This window comes from Felis catus, chromosome C1, assembly GCF_018350175.1.
Source record: "Felis catus isolate Fca126 chromosome C1, F.catus_Fca126_mat1.0, whole genome shotgun sequence".
NCBI lineage: Eukaryota > Metazoa > Chordata > Mammalia > Carnivora > Felidae > Felis > Felis catus.
Genome location: NC_058375.1, coordinates 212624338 through 212639810, shown reverse-complemented (window position 1 = coordinate 212639810; position 15473 = coordinate 212624338). Strand labels below are relative to the sequence as shown.

Below are 15473 nucleotides of genomic sequence, written 5' to 3'. Positions count from 1 at the left end.
AGTTTAATGTAATGGATTAAACTTATGACATAACACTGCATCCCATTTTCTTGGCCATAAGTTTCCCATGATTTGAAGGACCTGAGAAGGAGTTCCTGCACTATGGCCTCTGTGCCTGGAGGGTCCTTGGGCCTGTGGCAGTACCTCTGGGTTGGAAAGACATGGGCACAGATGACCAGAAGGATGCCAGAGCTCTTTGGTTCTGGGAGCCTGGGGGAAGATACCCATGACTCAGCTCGGCATGTAAGGTGTGGAGGTGCTACCTCCAAATGGCCAGGGAGGGTCCTACCAGCAACTGCCACTGTTGAAGCCCAAGGCCTTACCCTCATTTTCTGAGCACATAGAAGATTTGGTGTTTTGTATATAAGGAAGATGGAGGGGTCCACAAAATTGGCTGATGCTGGATTTTTCACCTCAATTTGTGGGACCTTTAGCCAGATTTAATTTCATTTAGTGAAGTTAAACATTTGATAGTGTTTGTATCTAAGTATTATGGAGTAACAAACATATGTTAAGAGCAATAGAATTAATAGACCAAAATAAGAATTGGTCAAGGAATGAGCCCATTGATGGGCAAAAGAACTCATACCTTTTTCCTCCTGTGTTGTGTGTGTGTGTGTGTGTGTGTGTGTGTGTGTGTGTGTGTGTGATAATCTATGTGGCAATAACACGTGAATCCCTACATACTATAATTTCTGTGTAAGAAGGTGGTGTGTCTGTGCTGGAGAAATGCCCAGAGGATGAACACCTGAATACTCTCCTGGGACCACCTGGGAAGCAAGAGAAACAGTTGAGGAAAGCCGCATGGTGGGGGAACATTTCATCCAATGGGTGGCAGTTCTACACCTAGATGAAAATATCCTGTCTATACTGTGGACTGGAAGAAGGATTTATGTCCTCATGTGACAATCTAGGTACAAAATAGTGCACAGACTTGGGGACTGGCCAACCTAGTGATATGGTTGGGTCTCTTGATGGTGATGAGGAAGGGGAGCAGTGACAGGGGGCACCATTTCACCTCTTCCTTCTAGAAACGCTCTTCATACTTTGTTCCAGGATATTCCACTCTCTTGGATTTTTTCCCTAACCCTCTGTCTCTTTTTGTTCAGGTTCTTCACTTGGAATGATGGGAAATCTTTGGGGCTCTGTCCTGTGTCCCCTGTTCATTCCACTCTGCTGGATGACCACAACTGCTCCAATGACCACGCCTTCTACATCTATCCCCAGACTTTAAAGCGGTATCTCTAGTTACCTTTTGAGTCCTCAAACATCCAAACTCAACTTTCCGTCACCTCCGGGTAGATGTTTTTCATCATGTCTGAACCCATCCCAACCCCAACCACATTCCTTGTCTTGGATCTGCTCCTCTTCGGTTGTCCCTCATCTCACTAAGCACTCCAGCATCCACTCAGAAGCCTGGAAGTGAACATATAACCCTCCCTTTTCGCATCCCAGATATCCATCCCATCACTGGTCCTGCTGATCTTATTTGTCAAATATCCCATCTTCTTCTTAGTGCCTCTGTGAGGTCTACAGCCACAAGGATGCAGAGCCCTTACTTACAATGCTGCCTTATTAGCCAAAGCACAGTGGCCTGCTTTTTGGGTTCCAGATCATAACAGTCAGAATATCATCCCTGTGCCCAATAAGCTGATGTAAATTGGGATATGTCTCAATTTGTAAATTCTTTTCATCTGTAAATTCAATATAAGAAGGACACAAAAGTCACACATAAGAGGAAATTCTAGGCTCTTGTATCTAGCCCATGTCTTCCCTTTATTGAAAGGGAAAACTTAAGGGATAGCCTGTCAGGGACATACCTGGGCACATCCCCACATGGGCCTGAGGTGGTCCTGGTATGGGGCCATGTAACCATTTTTCTTTTTTGTCATAACAGATGACATTCGTGGATGCTGACCATTGATGGGTCAAGATTTCTGGACCATCATCTTATAAAGTGCACTGCAAGTAGGCCCTGAGAAAGAATGAATAAACATGCCAATCCCGTGCTGGAATAAACATGCCAGTCTGTAGTCTAGGAAGCCTGTGAACTTGACGTACGTCTCTTCAGTCTTTTTTCTTATTTTCTTTTTTAAATGTTTATTCAGTTTTCATTTTTTTAATTTTTTTTAATGTTTATTTATTTTTGAGACAGAGACAGAGCATGAATGGGGGAGGGTCAGAGAGAGGGAGACACAGAATCTGAAGCAGGCTCCAGGCTCTGAGCTGTCAGCACAGAGCCCGACGCGGGGCTCGAACTCACGGACCACAAGATCATGACCTGAGCCGAAGTCGGACGCTTAACTGACTGAGGCACCCCAGTTTACTCAGTTTTTAGTGTGAACAGGGGAGGGGCAGAGAGAGAGAGAGAAGGAGACACAGAATATGAAGCAGGCTCCAGGCTCTGAGCTGTCAGCACAGAGCCCGATGTGGGGCTTGAACCCACAAACTGCAAAATCATGAGCCAAATTTGGAGGCTTAACTGACTGAGCCACCCAGGTGCCCCTGTCTCTTTAATCTATTTAGCAAGAAATTTGTCCTTTTGCTTGGCAGTGGTTCTCAACCTGCTGTACAGTAGAATCACCTGGGGAGCTTTAAAAAAAACTCTGATGCCTAAGGCCCCACCCTCAGAGATTCAATTAATTGCATGTGATTTTGGTGGTTTGCTTCATCAGGATGGACACATAGTTAGTATGTTTTAAACATTCCCCTGGTGCAGTCATTAGTGGAGACCTCTGGCTTCTAAAGCAGTGGTTTCTGGATCACCAGGAGCAGCATCCATTGAAACTTGTTAAAAGTGTAAATTCTCAGGCCCCCCACCTCACTCACTGAATCAGAAGCCCAGAGATTCTGATGGGCACTACAGATTGAACAGCACTGGCTCACTGTGGTCAACTTTGTGCATTAAAACCACTAGAGTTGCTTTGGAAAATGTCAACCTGCAGGCAGCACCTTAGAAGACTACTATGAGGGGGCGCCTGGGTGGCGCAGTCGGTTAAGCGTCCGACTTCAGCCAGGTCACGATCTCGCGGTCCGTGAGGTCCGTGAGTTCGAGCCCCGCGTCGGGCTCTGGGCTGATGGCTCAGAGCCTGGAGCCTGTTTCCGATTCTGTGTCTCCCTCTCTCTCTGCCCCTCCCCCGTTCATGCTCTGTCTTTCTCTGTCCCAAAAATAAATAAATGTTGAAAAAAAAATATTTAAAAAAAAAAAAAAAGAAGACTACTACGAGAACCTCTGAGGGTGGGATCTTCAGCTGATGGCAATTAGCAGCCAAGGTTGGGAGCCCACGGTCTAGAGGGATTTCTTCCATCAAGGCCTGGGAGCTGTAAGTAGAGTTATTATCAGCCCACAAAGTCTGTCACAGAAAGGTTATGAAAAGGAATGAGGACATTCTTGCTGGAAGAGGTGCCTTTTAATCTTCACAGAGGGCTTGGTGGTGAGCTGTAAGAAATAACCCTCTGTGTCCATTTCAGAAATCAGAAAAGTTGCACAGACCCCAGGATTCAAGGGTCCCACCTCCAGCAGAGGAATGGGAGTGGTGTGGATGCAAATAGATCGTGCTAGGCAATGCATTTGCTAGAGGGCCAGCATGGGCTTGGCAACCTTTTTCTATCCCCTCTCTGTTGGCGTCCCATATCAGTACAGCTGCACATCATACTAAAATGGGAGGTTCCCCCTGGAGTTGTGCAAAAAGCTGACTGCCTAAAATGTCCATCTTGTTGCAATGAAAACAATCAAAGTGTGATTTATCTTAGACAGAGGGGTCATCTCTGCTGTTGGCCGACTCTAAAGCAGCCAGCCATAGCAAAGTAGAGAATGGATAGAATGGTCTGCACATCATCGAGCACTACCCGAGCAGTTAGCGTAGAACTGTCTGTGACTTGCTCCGTGTTGATGGCTTCAGTCTTAGCCAGCTCAGCATCCTGATGGCTCCCTTCAGATGGACTCCAGGGTTTCCATGAGGACCGTGAATACATTACTCTGCAGCACCCACTTGCCCTGTGTATATTTCTCTGCAGGACTCGTGACAAGGTCCACCCCTGGACTTGCCAGCTGGGCCCAGCCTGTTCCTTCTGGCTGGTGCTTAAAACCATCTTAGCTCTGCCTGCACCTTAGAGTAGATATTTGGGGTTTTCCTTTCCTTCCCTATCACCTTTTTTTAAATGCTGATATTCTCTCAAATTTGCTCCTTACCCCTAATCTGCAGGCCAGTCTTGACTATTACCAGTGGCTCTAGAGGCCCCAGTGATCTAGAGTTCTGCCTCTCCTACCCACTTTCGAGGGGAAATAAACAGGGAAGTTTCCCTGAACAAATTGAAAGGATGCTTTCATGCAGAGACACCAGCTTCAGAACCATCTCCCTGGTGTGGGTGATGTGTCTGCCGTTCTCTGCTCATCACACATGGTGACATGCTCCAACTGAGTATGCACATGCTTTGGGGGAGCACAGCAGTGACACAGATAATGTATGGAGGAACAAGGCCAGTATTATTCTGGGGTTACAGGTGGGAATTAGTACTTACGTAAGGGTCATCTCTCCCATGCTCTGGGACAGTCTGTAGAAAAGAGATAAAGATTGAATGACAATATTGTATATGATTTTTTATTGACCACACATTTGAGCAGACTTCTTTATGTAAAGGATTCATGCCACAGCCCTCCCTTTGTTTTATATCTGTTTTTATGGATCTATATACCTAACAGGAGAATTAAAAAGCATGAAATTGTTTGTTTCTGGCAGTTTGGCCCAATGTAAGTTCATTCTCTGGCTCTCAGACTCAAGGCAGGCCTTTGTGAAGCTATGAGGGGACTCTGGCCCTGGATGCCACAGATGGGGCTGGGATTGCAATGAGAGAATCAGGCTGAGGACTGAATATCCACGGCCCCCAGCAGCCACAGTGCCCAGAATCCTGGACACCATGCAGCTGTCCCAAAGAACCCCACTGTCTTCTGCAGCTCACTCAGGACATAGCCCTGAAGATAAAATGGGTCTAAGGTCCCCAGTCCTATAGTTCTTCTTCCTGAAGCTAAGCACCTCACCACTTTCTCCTGAATCCCAAAAGCTTGCACTGACTGATATCTGCGGAATGAGTTGGCTTTCTTCAGTCTGGAACAACGGCGGCCTCAACTTTCACCTCCAGCCCAAGGCAGAGAGGCCATACACAAGTCACACAGTGTGATCCAAAGTACAATGGCTTGGGAGGCAGCCACATCACTGCTTGCCTCTCAGAAGGGCCTAGAACCTCCACCCCACCCCGATAGTTATGGTCCCATATTAGACAACAAAGTTGAAACAATCCTTTGGGTCTGTTTGGCCTCCTGCGCACTGCCGTTGGCCAAGCATACACTTAGTGCTTAGCGCTTGCTCCCCAGGTGTTTGTTAAATGGATACATAAGTGCACAAACAAATGAACACAACTGTCACTCAGAGACAAGGTTTCTTAGCAGCTGGTAAATGATCGGATTGGAGTTTTATATCTTACTATCTTGGAACACCTCAGCTATCACTATCAGGCTTAACAGGAATCGTATGAGCAGGGAAACTGCCAGAAGCACCACCTGTCATTTGATGACACAAAGGACAGAAGCCTAGGGTCTGGGGAAGGAAGAGACCCTCTGGAGCGATGCTCTGAGAACTGAGGTGGTCACAAGGCTGTAACCCTCGGCTCCCTAGCACTGGGTGGAGATGTTTGCTCTTAGTGAACAGAGCAAATAGCATCTCTTTCTCCAGAAAACCCAGTGGATGCAGACCCTAGTGACTGAGTCTCTAGCATAAGGTCAGTGGGGCAGGTTGTCCCAGAAACCAGCTTGGTGAAGACCGTGACTTTCTGGTGCGGCAGAGATGGGCCAAGGTCACCTCTCAAGGTCACCTCTATTGGAAGTCAAGAAAATGGAAGTTCTTCCATATCCTTTCTGCACCACACAGGTTATCTCTCACACATACTCTTGGAGAGGCCATAGAAGACACCAACTATCCCACCACCTTCCCTGGAATCCATACAGCATGAAAACCACTGGTCCGTGAGCTCCAGAAGGGGACTTTGAAGGAAAGAGAATTTGCTCCATAGACAGAACTGAGGTGTGCAAAACCCATCTGGTGAGGCCTGATGCTTTTACACAGAGACGCTCAGCTACAAAATCATGTCCATGGTGTCTCTCCACAAAGGAAAATTCTTCTGGGTCAACAATGTCTCGCCCAGTGCACATCAGCCTTCCAACCTCTCTATTCTCTAGGATTACATCTCCATAAAGGAATTGAAAGTTCCCTTAAAGAAAGACCTCTTGAAGAAGTCCTCAGTGTGAGTTTGTGTGTGTGTGTGTGTGTGCGTGTGTGTGCGAGCACGCGTGTGTGTGCATGAAAGAGAGGAAAGATATAAGAGAATGGGAGAGAATGTGATTTGGGTTTCTTGCTTCACCAGGTGACACACGACTATTATCTATTCCAAGGGGTGAGACATTGGTAGAAGGTCATGTGATAATTACCTTTCTTCTCCTTTTTCTTGGTGGGTCTGGTAGAAATTTATTCTGAAATAGAAATGAGATTAATGCCAAATGGGTCCTTGTTTCTACTCTGTGAGCTTTGTATCTCCAACTGCCTTCCAGATATGCCCCACTGTCAGCACAAATTCAAAGTGTTTTCATGGAAAATAACATCCCTCTCCGAATCCCTAACACACTGCTCTCTCTTACCCAGATTTAGCTTTAAGGGCAACTTTAAAAACTGTGCCCTCTCTTTTGCTCCCCTCATAGCCATGCCAGGTTTTCCTTCACAATGTCTTCTATACCCACTGCTTCCTGTCCAACCTCCAGGACCTCTCTAGCTTGTGTCTTTATACCTCACATGCTATAGCTACTCCACTGGCACTTAGCCAGTGAGTGACAGACTGGGGCAGGCTCTTAGTGGCCTTGGGCACATAAAGGTGTCCATGCCTTTGGGGAGACAAGTGGGAAGAGCCATTATGTAATGGTGATGGTGATGGTAAGGTGATGATGGTAAGAGTGATAAAGTGTAAACCATGCTCTCACAGAGTATTTTGGATCCAGAGATGGATCAGTATGGTAGGCTAAATAACGACTGCCAAAGATGGTCAGATTCTCAGACCTCTGAGTATGTTAAATTAAGTGGTAAAAAGGACTTTACAAATGTAATTAAATTAAGGATCTTGCAATAGGAAGATTATTCTGATTATCTGTGTTGGGCCAATGTAATGACAAGCATCCTTTTGCAAGGGAGGCAGGAGGGTCAGAGTGAGTAGTAAGAGGTGTAACGATGAAACATGAGGTTGGAGTGACGTCAGGAAGAGCCTTGAGCCAAGGAATGCAGGCAGCTTCCAGAAGCTGAAAAAGGCAAGGAAACTTCTGGAAGTTTCCAGAAAGAACCAGCCCTGCCAACACCTTGACTTGGGTCCAATGAAACTGATTTCAGACTTCTGGCCTCCAGAACTGTTAGGATAATAGATTTCTATTGTTTTAAGCCACCCAGGTTGTGAAAAGTTGTTACAGCAGCCACAAGAAACAGAGGCAGAGGGTTTTAAAGGACTTTAGAGAGTATGCTGTTTGAACTGGGCCTTGCAGGCTGAGTGGGGGTGTATCAGGCACAGAGGCAGTCAAGGTCACATGAAGTATCTGTGGCTGCAAGCACTCCATCCTCCAACCCATCTTGCATTCTCTGATCAGATTAATACTTCTATTTAAAAAAAAATTTTTTTTTAGAGAGAGAAAGAGAGCACAAACAGGGGAGGGGCTCAGTTAAGAGAGAGAGAGAGAGAGAGAGAGAGAGAGAGAGAGAGAGAGAATCCCAAGCATGTTCCACATTCAGTGCAGAGTCTGACATAGGGCTGGGTCCCATACCCTGGACTCATGACCTGGGCCAAAGCCAAGGGTTGGATGCTTACCGACTGAACCATTGGGGTATCCCTGACTGGATTAATACTTCTAAAGCAGTGTCTCACCTATGTCAGTCATCACTAACTCAACACCCCCCTCCCCCCATGATCCCCTCATGATGAAAGGAAGGGTCCAGACTCCTTCCTCTGGCCTTAAGATGTCTTCCATCCACTCAGCCCACGTAACAAGCCTACAACTTCTTGACAAATCACAGGCAGGATTTTCACTCCATCCTTTCTATGTAGAATGCCTTGTTCCTACATTTTTGCTCATCAGGATTATTCTTTTTTTTGTTTTTTAATTGTTTTTAATGTTTATTTATTTTTGAGAAAGAGAGAGAGAGAGAGTGAGCGAGCACTGGGGAAGGGGCAGAGAGGAGACACAGAATCTGAAGCAGGCTCCAGGCTCTGAGCTGTCAGCACAGAGCCCAACGTGGGGCTTGAACTCACAAGCCTAAGATCATGACCTGAGCCAAAGTTGGACACTTAACCAACTGAGCCACCCAGGCACTCCAGGACTATTCTTTTAAGACTCAGTTCAGAGCACTATCAACAATAGCCAAATTATGAAAAGAGCCCAAATGTCCATCGGCTGATGAATGGATAAAGAAGATGTGGTATATATACACAATGGAATATTACTCAGCAACCAAAAAGAATGAAACCTTGCCATTTGCAACAATGTGGATGGAACTAGAATGTATTATGCTAAGCAAAATAAGTCGGTCAGAGAAAGATAAATATCATATGATTTCATTCATATGTGGAATTTAAGAAACAAAACAGATGAACATAGGGGGAAGGGAAGGAAAAATAAGATAAAATCAGAGAGGGAGGCAAACCATAAGAGACTTGTAAGTACAGAGAACAAACTGAGGGTCGCTGGAGGGGTGGTGGGTGGGAGGATGGGCTAAATGGGTGATGGGCATTAGGGAGGGCACTTGCTGGGGTGAGCACTGGGTGTTGTGCGTAAGTGATGACTCACTAAATTCTACTCTCGAGATCATTATTACACTATATGTTAACTAACTTGGAAGTAAATAAATTTATGTTTTACTTTTAAATCAATAATTTTTTTAAATGTTTATTTAATTTTGAGGGGGGTGGTATGGGCAGAGAGAGAGAGAGAGGGAGACACAGAATCCGAGGCAGGCTCCGAGCTGTCAGCACAGAGCCTGATGCGGGGCTTGAACTCACAAACTGTGAGATCATGAGCTGAGCCACAGTGGGACACTTAACCAATTGAGCCACCCAGTTGTCCCTAAATAAAATTTTAAAAATTAAAAAAAAAAAAAAGACTCAGCTCAGTGGAAACCATTCCATGAAACTGTCCTCAACCCCAAGTTCAGAAATAATCCTCCCTTCCTGGAGCCACTGCATCTCTTCCTGCCAGCACCCCTCCTTATAGCACCGTGTGCTGTGTGGTCCCCTGGTGACGAGGCTCGTGTGCCACCTACTGTACCAAGGAGGTACCTGGTCCTGTGTCGTAAACATGTAGCCCTGCTCCGGCATGGCTGGGGCTCACACCTCACACCCTGTGGATTTAGATGCAACTCGGTAGATATTTGCTGAGCAAAGAGCTTTTCTTCATCATTAGAGTGGCACAAGGAAGGGACATCTGGGTCATGCGACAGAGTCAGAAGGCATGAGCTTGTCTGCAATAGAGACCCAGCCTGTTTTGTCCACGTCAAGGGGCTGATATGGGGGCCAAAGGAGATATTTTGAAATGCAATGTATTTATATTCTCTTTCAAGAATGAATCTCAGAAGGCTATCAAAAGAAATAACGGTAAAATATTCTGCAATCCAAGAAACATTTATACTGATGTGTTATTTTCAGATACAGAGATCTACCATGCCACTTTAAACTTTAGTCTCCCCCCCACCCCCGACACACACCAATTTAAATTACTTTCTGTGACCAGATTACACAGCAATTATTAGTGGTTGAGTCAGAGACATAATTTATGGTTCTGCCTTCAAAAGGGTAAGAGCTTGGGGGGGTGCCTGGATGGCTCAGTCGGTTGGACATTTGGCTCTTGATTTTGGCTCAGGTCATGATCTCTTTGTTTGTGAGATCAGGCCTGCCTCAGGCGCAGTGCTGACAGTATGGAGCCTGCTTGGGGTTCTCTCTCTTCCTCTCTCTCTCCTCCTTCCCTGCTCATGCTCTCTCTCTCTCTCTCAAGATAAATATAATTTTAAAAAACATTAAAAAACTCCAAAAAACAAAAGGATAATAGCTCATGCATTTAGAGGATTAACGTCTAATATAAAGCAGCCAAAATACTCTTGAGTGGAATGTTAGTACATAACATGTGCATTGTGATCTGGGCAAGGGGGTCGTGGCAGTTTTCTGGACACTGAGAAATCCTGCTGATGCTTGGAGCTGATGAACCGTGACACTAAACCCTTGATTTAAGCCCTGTATCATTGGGATACCTCAATCAGCTGTTTCAGGGGGAATCCACCACACCTCACGCTCATCTTCCAGTTCTTGGATGGTCCGTGGTTTCCTTCAATTTCAAATTCCCTGAGGGTGAACCACCTTCCATCCTCACCCTTTATACACCTCTGTGTGATTCCTGTGAGACAAAAATAAGAAGTCATAAAAGAGCACCTTCTCAACTATAAACCCCCCCCAAATATGCCCCCCCCCCCCCCGCCCCGTGGATCTTGGCTCAGAATCTGTAGCGAGAGAGCTGAGATCCCTCTCAGGGCCCTACAAGCAGCCTGAAAGGCAAGGGCAAGAGGGGACTTCTGCCGTGTGCACGCATATCATTGACCTTTGTGCAACAAGGAAAATAATTAACACCAACATGTATTTTTTAAAAGTATTTCACTACATTCAAAAGAGAAAAAACTGAATGGCCCTGAAGATGGATGAGCAGGCTTCTTTTTCCTGCCTTCTCTTAGAGGTAGGCTGGGTTTCAGAGAGGACGCGAGGCCACACAGGTGGATGAGTGGTTGCTGTCACCACCGCCACATCTGCCTCACCTTGTTGGTCATCCAGCTAATGGCAATCAGTTATTTCTCATATTTTGGACTCAAAGCTATTTTATGTGAAAAGCATGGAAATGTCATCAAGGAAGGGGGCAAAGTTAAAGTACACACCTGAAATTTGGCCCAAGGGAAACATTAACACTTGTTGGTGCCTAAAGAGCTATATTTGGGGAAGGGGGAATCAATTATGACGGATGAATGTTTGTAGTGTACTTTAACAGTGATGATTTGCAAAGTATTTTATATCCATTATCTCATTTATCTCATTTTTTCCCCCTCATAATAACATGGCAAGTTTTATCATTATTCTCATTTTGTACAGGAGGAAGGTCAAGGTAAGAAAGACCAGGAATTTGGCCCAGATGAAACACACACTTTTGGTATTGCTGAAACGTGAATCTGGGTCCTCGAATTCTAAATCCTGTGCTCCTCCCAGCGAGATCAAGGCTCTACAGATGTTATGAGGATGGTACCGTGAAGGTTGTTGCCAGATTTCTCAAACATGTACCTTTTCTGCCCTGATATTAAACTACTTGATCTCATTGGGTGCTGGACAGCATCCTGTGGACCATTTCCATGGGGGAAAGGAAAAATGTCCTGTTATGTTTGCTAATTTTAAGTGTGGAAATACCATTTCTTCCCTATCTGGGATGCTGTGTAGAAAAGACTTAACAGGGCAGACCTGAGGCTGCTACCTTTAGAAACGTCTGCTTGCAAGATTGGCTCTTGACTGGTATCTGGGAACTTGCATTTAGGGAGGGGTCCTACCATTCCTAGAACTTAAGAGTGTCTCGCTGCCCTAAACTGTTTATACAAACAATATGGTTTCCTTTTGGGAGTCTAGAACTTTGGCATGTGCTAGGCAGAGGGCACCTACGTGATGACCCCCTGATAAAAACCTGGACTCTGAGACTCAGAGGGGCAGATCCTCTGGTAGACAGCGTTTCATACATGTTGCTACAATTCATTGCTAGAGAATTAAGTGCACCCTGTGTGACTCCACCAGGAGAGACCCTTGGAAACTGGCACCTGGTTTCCTTTGGACTTTGTCCTGTGTGTCTTTTCCTTCCTTGATTTTACTGTGTACCCTTCCAATTTCGGAAATCATCACCATGAGTTCACTATATGCCGAGTCCTACGAATCCTCCTAGGGAATCACCACACCTGGGGATGGTCTTGGGAAACCCCTGACACAGGTGTCTACCCCTGAACAATATATTATTCACACGGTACTTTCCAGTTGAAAAGCACAGAAGACCTGAAGCCTACCTTCTTTCATTTTTCTCTTATATAAAACCCCCTTTGCCTCTCCACAGGTCACAGGAACTTTTGGAAGGTGAAAATTCATATTTGTATCTCTGGGAATTCTTGGACCTGCAAAGAAGCATTATTGTTTTTATTCCACTTTTCTCTACAACTGTGCACTGTTCCAACCTCCTCCCTCTTGAGATCTTTCTTTTATAATTTAAAATGTATTGGAGGGATTTGCCCCATGAACTCATTACCCTTCTAGGTCTTTCTTCTATAGCAGATTAGATGCACAAAGATAATGTCATCCTCTAAAAGCCTGCATTAAATGTCTTGTGTGGAGGTGTCTGAATCTCCAAGTTTGTTGACTACAACTCCCCATCATGCAATAATTTTCCTCCTATCATATTATTGTTTTGAAGTTATGTAGATGGAGATAAGCCCTTCAGCTTTTAGTTTTGTCTCCTCACTTGAGGAATCAGCTGAGGGACAGAAAACAGGATTGTAATGGAGTGCCTAGAAGGGATGGTGTCTGTCTTCCCTCCTTGTTCTCTGCCTGTTGCACTTTTACTTCATGTGAGCTTTCTCTGTGGCTATAGGAGAAACTCAGGGTGGAGTGTGCTAGAACTGAAAATTGCTCAGGGAGGGGACCTCTGCACATCCTTTGGGCAGGGTCACTGGGATCTGATTCTGCCGAAGCAGGTGTTGCAATCTTAAAACTGACTTCAGAACATTCTGGCCAACATTTAGGGGGATTCATTAAAGACACATTAAAGACTCTGGGATGGGAAAGATGGGTGGCCATGGTCTTTTCAGAGTCAGTTTGGTTAGAGCTGGGGTAGGCCTAGAAGGCCACCCAGTCTAATTTACCTGCCACTCACCCAGAGAAGGAAATTGAGTAAAACACCCACAAATGGTGATCCAAAGTCACACAACCAAAGGAAGTTTGGGAATTAGGACATAGGTCTTGTATTACCAGTGAGGGTCCCTCTTGATGGGCAACCTATGGCTCTCTAAGCTGTAAGAGATCAGCTAAAAATCATGTGAGTCACACCCTTTGTATTTTTTTCTTTATATTTTCCTTCCTCAAGTGTCATCAGTGTAGTGAAAGAAGCTCTGTATGGGCCCAAGGAGGCCTAGGATCTCTCAGATCAACTGACTAATCAATGGAGTGGGTGTTACTACCATCTTGTCTTGTTGTTGAAATTAACCAAGGCCAATGAATATCATAACATTTGTCACTTGCTCTAAGAGCCAGTTAAGAAAATTTATGGATCACTCCAAACACAGAGTATAAAACAAGAATTTAGATACTTAATTATCAAAAGTATATTAATTCCTTCCTTTTACCTCTTTTTCTGACTCTTCTCAAAGGCCCAGTGTTGACTGTTTTTCTCCCTGAGAAAGTAAAAAAATAACATAAATGTGTCTTGTTTATAATATTACATTTCAAATGGTATCGTTTTGCAAAAACACCATTCAAAGGTAACTTTTCAGAAGCCTGTCTAGTACTTTGAGAAAAACAGCAAATGTGTGGATCAGGAGTCAGGAACTTTTTCCTGTAAAGGACCAGGGAGTAAATACTTAAGTACATAATTGCTGTTGTGACTACTCAAATCTGGTGTTGTATTGTGAAAGCATTCATAGATAACATTGAAATGAAAAGATGTGTTTGTGTTCCAATAAAACTTTATTTATAAACAGTCAGTGGGCTAGATTTGTCCTGTGGGCCATAGTTTGCTGAACCCTGGCCTAGACTTAGTTACAAAGATGATACTTAGCTGAGATTCATCTTATATTTCTTTTACTATTATCTCTAAGTCAGTCCAAATAAATTTGGAATAGTGTTTTATGTATTTCCAAAGCAACTAGGTAAGAAGAGTGAGTTAGACATCTATTGAGTGCTTCTTGTGTGCCAAGAGCTATCCTTAGACCTTGTCCTTATCAACTTACTTCATCCTTAGAACAAGTGATCAGATAGGAACTAATACTGTCCTCATTTTACATATGAGAAAAGTTAATGCTCACAGATAAAAATACAAATTAAAGGAAGATGCTGAAGACTTCCTTTGGGGGATGGGAAGGGGAAAACTAGTTTCAAAAAGAGAGGGAGGCAAACAATAAGAGACTCTTAAATACAGAGAACAAACTGAGGGTCGATGGGGGGCAGGGGAGAGGGGAAAATGGGTGATGGGCATTGAGGAGGGCACTTGCTGGGATGAGCACTGGATGTTGTATGTAAGTGATGAATCATGGGAATCTACTCCCAAAGCCAAGAGCACACTATATACGCTGTATGTTAGCTAACGTGACAATAAATTGTATATGTTTTTAAAAGGCAGGAATATAAGGTCTCAAGAGAGATCACATGGTGGATTCTGCAAGTAGATAGCTGCCCAAAACTCCAAACTTGAAAGAAGATTTTTGTGTTGAAAGTGGTGGCAAAAAGGATCAAGGAGTTCAGAACTAACCCAATGAAAGGGAACTTCTAGAAACTGATGCCCAAATTCTAAAAGGTGTAGGCAGTGATAGCACAAAGGGTTGATTTAAAAGATGTCCCAGAAGAATGTAGTATCTAATTTATGTGTTGATTGTGTCCAAAAAAAGATTGAGTCGTGTCCATGTGCATATTTGTATCTACCATTATTCAAAAGTGTTTGAATGTTGAGGGCAGGGACACACCTGGATGCTTTTTCTTTCTAAAGGTCTGTGCCCATGGCTGGAATCCTGGGGTACTAATTTGGGTAGTTCAGGGCCCAGGATAAAATCTCCTCCAGATACTCAACCATCTGGTCTTTCCTTTAAGCAGACTATGATCAGATGAGGCTGGAAAGGAATCTTTTTCTTCAACCAAGCACAAAAAGCCTTCATTTTGGGGGCCTTTGCTATAACAAAGGGTTTTTAAAAACTCATCAATATACAATGGACCCAGGAGATATTTATTGATGATGCCTATTCTAAGGGGAATCACATCCCAAGATCAAGCATGTTCTACTCTACAAAGTATCACCCTAAGGAAGTTTATCAAGATTTTATGGAGGTACATAGAGAGGAGATATTCCCAAACCTTCATAAAGGAATCATAAGCATAGCTATTGATACTAAAGATTCAAGAGATGTAAAATAAGTAACACGTAGACCTCAAATAAATAAATAAATAAATAAAACTTTCTTTAAAAATTGCTCTACATTGATCGGTTCCAAAGAACATGATTGTGCCAAGTATGGTAGTTAGTATGGTGGCCAGGTGACAAAAGCCAACCCACAAGTGTGGCTCTCTGTGGAACAGCCCTTTCCTGTCACTTGTGATGATGAAGTGGTAGGTTTGCCCAGGAAAACTAG

General features: G+C 44.2%; 1 protein-coding gene across 4 annotated transcripts in view; it reads right to left on the bottom strand.

Moving 5' to 3' along the window:
* SP100 (SP100 nuclear antigen) overlaps positions 1-15473 on the bottom strand; it is a 99538-nt gene that overhangs the window by 4568 nt on the left and 79497 nt on the right. For 3 of the 4 annotated variants that reach the window (XM_006935670.4, XM_006935668.4, XM_006935669.4), the window contains 5 exons: positions 13482-13529; positions 12153-12257; positions 10323-10465; positions 6482-6523; positions 4522-4554 (listed from right to left, as the gene is read on the bottom strand). In XM_006935670.4, the coding sequence (XP_006935732.2) occupies positions 4522-4554; positions 6482-6523; positions 10323-10465; positions 12153-12257; positions 13482-13529 (371 nt within the window). The remainder of the gene's footprint in view (positions 1-4521; positions 4555-6481; positions 6524-10322; positions 10466-12152; positions 12258-13481; positions 13530-15473) is intronic. The other variant, XM_023259792.2, reaches the window with a different exon arrangement.